General features: G+C 37.1%; 1 protein-coding gene across 3 annotated transcripts in view; it reads right to left on the bottom strand.

Moving 5' to 3' along the window:
* Nucleotides 1-1,104: 1,104 nt before the first annotated feature.
* TRABD (TraB domain containing) overlaps nt 1,105-7,255 on the bottom strand; it is a 31,111-nt gene continuing 24,960 nt past the window's right edge. For all 3 annotated transcript variants that reach the window (XM_059472887.1, XM_059472888.1, XM_059472889.1), the window contains 2 exons: nt 6,942-7,053; nt 1,105-4,366 (listed from right to left, as the gene is read on the bottom strand). In XM_059472887.1, the coding sequence (XP_059328870.1) occupies nt 4,192-4,366; nt 6,942-7,053 (287 nt within the window). In that variant the 3' untranslated portion in view covers nt 1,105-4,191. The remainder of the gene's footprint in view (nt 4,367-6,941; nt 7,054-7,255) is intronic.

The raw sequence follows: 7,255 nt of genomic DNA, 5'->3' as shown, positions 1-7,255 counted from the left end.
CTTTTCCCTGTGTAGCTCCCACTGCCTGGCACTTAGAGGTAACTTGATATGTTTCTCTTTTTAGATGTTTTACAATTCACACAGAAATACAGCTTCCAGTGGAAACACAGACATTTGAATCCACTTCAAAAAGTCAATTTTTAAATTTTGTTCAGTATTTGGTATAGAAAAGACACCTCAAATGTGACGTGGGCCAGCAGCGTGCAATGTCATGCTGGTGAAGGATATGCTCCCAAAGCAGGCAGCTGCCTGAGCCAGCACTGCTCCAGAGCAGAGCTGCTTGCAGTGTCCTCTGCCACTCCCAGGGACAGCACTACAGTATTTAAAGTTTTTTTCCTTCCACCTAAATGGTTTTACCAGCAATCCTTTGCAGCCACGGCTCCAACTGCAACTGGAGGGAACTTTGCCTGATCAAGGAAAAAAGGGCTGCATTTTGCTTTACACACAATCAAAAAAGATGGACCACTGATTGACAAAGGGTACACACAGACAATACATTATCTGTATGGAATACAGCTTATCATATATATGAATACAGGGTCTTTGTATTAATATATATATTTTTAAGTAATGGTCATATTGATTTACCTGTGTCAATTTGAAAGATAAAGCTCTTTGCCATGATTCAACATCTTTTGCACTTAAAGGATCTTTATTTCCCACACAGAGGAGAGCACTTTAGGTACAAATGACTGTGCCTGATGTAAAGCCAATGTTGGAGTGCTCTGCTGGACTGGGACTACAGCTGTCAGCTGCTTGCAAGACTGAGCACTGGAGTCATGAAAAGCAACAACAACAAAGTCAACTCACCATGCCTAACTCTGAACTCTGAATTTAGGTTCTCACATTGAGCAGACAGTCTCCCTGTGTGTTCAGTAGGGCAGGGAAACTCATCCTTTTCCTCTTAACCAGTTACATGGGGTAGGTAGAGAAACTAGTTCCCCTGCTCCAGCATTACACTCAGCAGAAGATAATTAGTCCAACTAATGTTCTCCAGGAAAATGTGTTAGATGGTGGAATTATCCTGTACTAGATCTAGCAAACCAGTGTTTGCTCTTAATAAAAATACTGGTTAATTAGGAAAATAAATGCCTTCAACAAAAATGGTGGGTAAAATATTTTATTTTTTATATAATAGAACATACTGCTGTTTACTTTAAATCACTTTAAAAGGCACACATTGTTAAAAATACTTCAAATTTACATCACATGTACAAATGCATAAAACAGATGTACATGTCACCAAAAAAATACAATATGGCTTCATAAGGTTGAGGTGGGGCTGGGACAATTCAACATATACTTAAATTTTACAGGATGCTGCTAACATTGAAAGGACTGACTAGAACAGAAAAGAATGGACCTAAACCATGGATTATGTTATATAAACAGTACAACACATTGAATATACAACATCAAGAATCTGTGTATGGATTAATAGAATTGTTAGTTCTGCAAATTCACCACTTTCCAGTGCCACTGAATAAACAGTGCATGCGTATGATCTGCCAATTTGCAACAGTGGGAAGATAAATTGCAAATTCTCCAAGAAGTTCTCTGAAGAATCAGCTGATATGGTTTGTTAAAAAAATAAAATAAAACAAAAAAAGAAAAAGATTGAAACAATAGAATTAAGGTACTGACTGGAGAGTATAACTGAATAACAAATGGACACTTTAGATGGTAATCACTTTTGGCTAAAAAGCATAAAACAAAGTCTACAAGAATGCTCCATGACAATCATTTAGCATTAGTCCCACCCAAGATTAAGGCTCCTATCTAAAATTTACCTTAGATTTGTTTTCCTTTGTGTAAAATTACCTGAGCACAGATATCAAATATCTACAGAACTTTTAAAATAGCTGCAGATACTTTAAAAATCTGTAGATAACTTAAAGCAAAATATCCATATATTTAATTCTACCAGCTAAATATTCTCAAGAAAATAACCAGCAGAACAACATTTTGGTATGTCAGTAAAACAGGAGAAGAGTGAGCTTAAGCTTCTGCTTTCATCTTTTAAAAAATGTACATAAAACGTAATAGAATTATTCAGATAGTACTGCTTAATTGTAAACAATACATTAAATGTTTTTAAAAAACAGGAATCAAAATTTAGGCAGTTACTCTACTATTCTATAAATTGTTTACAAATACTGCTTCTCCTCTTGCTAGAGATGGCTGGTGGTTTCTTAAGCACTAATAAATAGAAAATAAAAGGACCTGCCCCCACTGTTTTCTGTATTATCATTTATACTTTGTGTCCTAGAAGCATGAATTGCTGTCATTCTCATTTGCTAAGATTTATTCCCTGGACACCTGTAAGGCCCAGACCCAGACGAGCACCTAGCATCACCTTAGGAGCTCTGCAGAATCGGGTTAGATTCAGTAAGGTTTAAGATAAACATGCACTTTAATCATTTGCTGCACTGGAACTCATACAGTTCTCAAAGATCAAGCCAGAAAAGCATCAGGTTGCATGGACAGACCAGCTCCCAGCAATATCAAAGCCATCACAGAGAGGAGCATCAGGCTCTTAAATTTAAAAGCTCAAAAAAGACTATACTGTACAGAAGACAGATGTACATACTTTTAGCAAACAAAGACTGTATGGAACTATTTCCAACACAAGCCTTTGGAAATATACCCTATTAAAAGTGGTTTCTGGATTTTATTGAACCAACTGAAAAACCACAATGAAACACAAAACACAACATCACCTTTTCCTCCTCCTGCCTCACATATTGGTTCCCATCTTTCATTCCCAAAAGAAATTAATACAGATAGAAACCTCACTTTAAGCAAGGAACAACTGTGTATGAGCCTGAGGAGCAAATGGGACTTTTCCACTCAAATATATTGGGTTAACTTTGATATGACAATGTTATCTCTGTTGTTGAATCAGGACTAGCTGATTGCCAAGGGCATTTTACAATCACTGACAATCCTATAAAAAGGGAAGGAACCAAAAAATTCCAATGAAATATGAAGCTAGGATTAAAAAAACAAAAGAAAGAAAGAAAGAAAGATTGATGATGGATGAGTGTTCCAGATAATTAAAAAAGAAAGTAACAGCAGTCTGTAGTACCCATAATTCTGCATATAAATAGCAGGTAATCCAAATAAAATGCTACATTGGGTTGAAAAACTAAATTGAACACTGCTTTCCTATTAAATAGATTAAAATATTCATCCACCAAGAAATTACATTGATAAATAAAGTATATTCATGTAGCAAAAACAAGGGGCAGGTTAATTCCAGGCTTTTTATGCCAAATACGAAAGGTCTGAGAAACAAAAGTAAATTGTACAGTAGTTCTAGTCTCTTAAATTTACAATACTGGAACCAGCAGGATTTGGCTAAATAATAGTTTAAATAAGCTAAAGGAACAGAGTGTCCTGTAAACATCTGACACAAACCACACTGCATTCTGATGGGGTGGCTACACCTTCTCTATGCAGGAGAAAGACAATTCAACTGGTGGTGGTAACAAGGGATGCAATCTAAAGGCAACATTCCTGTTCTTCGGTAAGGCTTGTAAAAAATTTGAGCCGTGTACGTATGACAGCCTGTACAATTCTGAAATTTCTGGAAAGCTCTTAAGTTTAAAAAAAGCCTAAATGTTTTAGGTATAAAACACACATTGAGAAGATGTCCTTTAAATTATGTGTAAAAGTGTCTGGCACCAGAAACAAACACTTGGTATTATTATACCTAAGAAAAAAGCAAAGAATCACTCAAGTGTCCCTGAACTTCAGAGGAGATGCAGCTGATTAGGATACTTTGTGTTGTTCTTTCCTCTGGAAAAGGAGCCATGAACACACACCCTTTAAGCTGCCTGTACTACATCATCAGTTTTATATATATATATATATTATATACAATGCATATATATAGTGTACATGTATATAGTATGCATATATAATATATATATATTTTTTGGATACACATTTCTTTTACCTCAATCTGGAATCATCTGGTTTCATGCAACACACCTATCAAGAATCAAAACTATTAATTAGATCATAGCTGGTGTAACTTCAGTACCAAATCTTTTATTATATAGTGATTGAGTGTTGCTCAGCATCAATCAGGTCTGACTAGAATCCTCATCCTTCAGTCCAGTTCATGCATTGCCTCCATCGCCCTTTCTTCAGCCACCTTCTTCACAGAGAGCCTCTACTGCTTGTTCACTGCTGAGGCATCTCTGTCAGCCTCTGAAGATAGCTCTGTGTTGCTGGCATTGAGAGAACAAACTGAACTGTCCTGTGACCTATTCGGTAGCAGCTGTATCCCAGCAGTCCAAACACTGTTGCTTTTAAAACAAATTTGAAAATCTTACTTGAAGCTGATGGAGGAGGCACACTGAAATAAAAGACAGAAAACAATATTAATATTTGCATAGCTGGAAACAGTAGGCATTTTCCAATTAAAAGAAAGAAAAGGGATTTTTTCCTCCCCTTCCTTCCCAGTGCAGGAAATTTTCACGTAACAGATGCATCATGAATGAACAATGTATTCTTTCATGTTCAAGGGCTACATACAATTAAATAACAATAAAAATTAATAAACACTAACAAAGCCTCTTCTACTTATGCCACTCTTCATGGCTAGGAACCTTTACTTGTCCATCACCCTGCTAAAATAATTAAGTCAATATTCAGACTTTCTGAAGTATACTAAAAGAAAATATTGAGATTTTCACAGAGCCGCTTGGAAGCCTCTGCACTGGCCACCTGAACCAGGAGGGCAGAGGACAACAGGCACACCAGGTCTGCCCCCCAACATTCAAGCAGTCAGTCTCACTGTGGGCATATGAAGCAAACAGTTAATATTACCTTCCCAATAAAGTTGACTTTGAGAGCACAGCCACATGCAAGTGCAGCCCTGTATCCCCACTAACAGGCTCTGCACCCACAGCAACTCATAATCCTCTCACAGGCAACTCAGAGGTTTCCATTAACTTTCAGAGGAGCCTTAAGTTATCATTTATTTATATCCAGAAAAAGTTTCTAATGTACTCAGAAGTAATCAACTACAATAGTGCAAAAACACTGGATGCTCTCAAACCAGGTTAAATGTGCTGAGATAAGGATACAACTAGACTGAGTTTAGATCCATGTGCTCAAACTAGGGAAAAGTTATCACTAGTAAGACTTTGCACATTACAGCAACACAGAGGAGAGTTTTAAAACAGTGTATGTATTGATCCAAGAATGGTGTAAAGGCATCTCTTTATATGTTCTTATGCCTTTCTCCACCTACTCTTTCTCAATTCTAATACCTCACCACAATTTTAAAAAACCATAATTAATAACAGCTGATCAGAGCACAGTGCTAATAATGGCCAGGTCATGGACTCAATCCCTGTATGGGCTATTCACTTAGGAGCTGGACTCGATGATCCTTGTACATCCCTTCCTACTCAAAATATTCTGTGGCAGACAGTAAGGTCTGGAGTCAGGCTTGGAGTCAGGTTCAATGCATGAACTTAAAAATTAGAAATATATGTATGCTTTTATCCAGAAAATCTTCAAGTTCATGTTCCAACTTCTAAAACTTAATTAAATATCTGAGAAAATCTTAAAAACTTGCCATCTTGGAGCAGTGACGAACACTAAACACACAAAAGAAAGCCCTAACTCTGCTCTGCAACTGCAGTGTAACAGCAGGAAGGGCAAGAAAGTTGAAAGAAAAATAATTTGCAAATACATCACTCTTATGAATGTCATTTGCTTCAAATTATTTCAGAAAATCAAGTTAATGCAATATTAATGCCTTGTGTAAGATACTAGTAACTCTTCTGCTCAGTTATGGCACTGGCATGTTAAAGGCAATCAAGTCAGAGCCTAAACTTTGATGAGAAGGACTTTCTGTGCAGGCTTGAAGACATGCACTTGGTCTTTGGGCTGTTCAGTTCTGTGCTGTCAATGATGCAACCAACAGCCACCACACAACTACACAGGTTATTTGTGAGGGTGCAGAGGAAAATGGACATCTAGTCTGTGACTCCAGGGGAGGCTTAGCCTGGAAAGAGAGTTAGAAATGGCTAGGCAGAGCTTCTATACTTTGCATTCTTGAATCCAGAAACAAAAGTCTCTCTAAATCATATTTTAGATGTCTAAATATAACAGTCATGTGGATGTCAGTCTTTTCTGGTTTTCATAGCCTCTGAAGAGATGAGTGAGGTGGTCACATTAACACCATAAACAGATGTGATAAGGAAAGTGTGAATTTCTGAAAGACTCCATAATCCTAGAGCTCCACAGACAAATACTACAGGGTTGTATTACAATCTCTCCTGTATTTCTGAAGTCCTGACCTTTGTGGCTTTATGGGATACACATAGTCTGAACGCTTTGGTTCTTCAATTCTGTCTTTTACAAAGCATATATGTCTATTTTAATAGGTACTTTGAAGCAAGAGTTCACAAGGTACATGGCTTGAACCAGCTCATAATTAGTTAGGTATACACATTAAAACAAGCCATTACTTAGACAAACACTTAAAATAGGGTACAAGCAACTGCAACACTAAGCTTGCCAGAACCAGCAGTGTCCTGACAAAACAAAAGCTTTAAATCCAGTGATTTACATTTACCTAAGTTAGACTAAAACCTTTGTTCTGGTTTCACCATCTTTAACAGCCCTCATTTGAATTTCATTTGAGAAGACTTAAATTAATTTTCTGTCCAGGCAAGGGCATATTCTCATCTCTACTTCCCTCCATATTCAACTTTTTTTTTTTTTTCCTGTGATTTTTTCTTTGCTGTCAGCACAATCTGCAAGCACTGCATAGCAAGTCAGCAAGCTGACAGGCCGGGAGGACAGCAGAGATGCTCCTTCAAGCTGTGACAATCAACCAAAAAAACTACAAAGAAACTTCAGATTTTTAGCAAAAGAAGTTGTTATATCAACATGTAGGAAAGCACAACTGTTACCTCATTATTTCCTGTATCTTTAAGTCAGAATTCCAGTTCTTTTCAATCCCAGGTACATGACCCATGCCAACAACACCAACTACAACAGCTGGGATATATTTTCTAGGTTCATCTGAGAAAAGAAAGATGAAGAGAAAGGAACATATCTGTAAAAGAACTATATTTCAAGCTATAAAGAAGTAGCCAATGTGTGAGACTACAAAATTGATTTTTCCAAGATATAGGGGCTTTCACTACCACATATTGAAACCCTGTTGTTGCATACTGATCTCACCTACTACCTCTTTCATTGAAACTCTGAAAAAGTCAGCATG

This window comes from Ammospiza nelsoni, chromosome 5 (genome assembly GCF_027579445.1).
Source record: "Ammospiza nelsoni isolate bAmmNel1 chromosome 5, bAmmNel1.pri, whole genome shotgun sequence".
In the NCBI taxonomy this organism is placed as follows: Eukaryota; Metazoa; Chordata; class Aves; order Passeriformes; family Passerellidae; genus Ammospiza; species Ammospiza nelsoni.
This window is presented reverse-complemented; position numbering and strand designations above follow the sequence as displayed.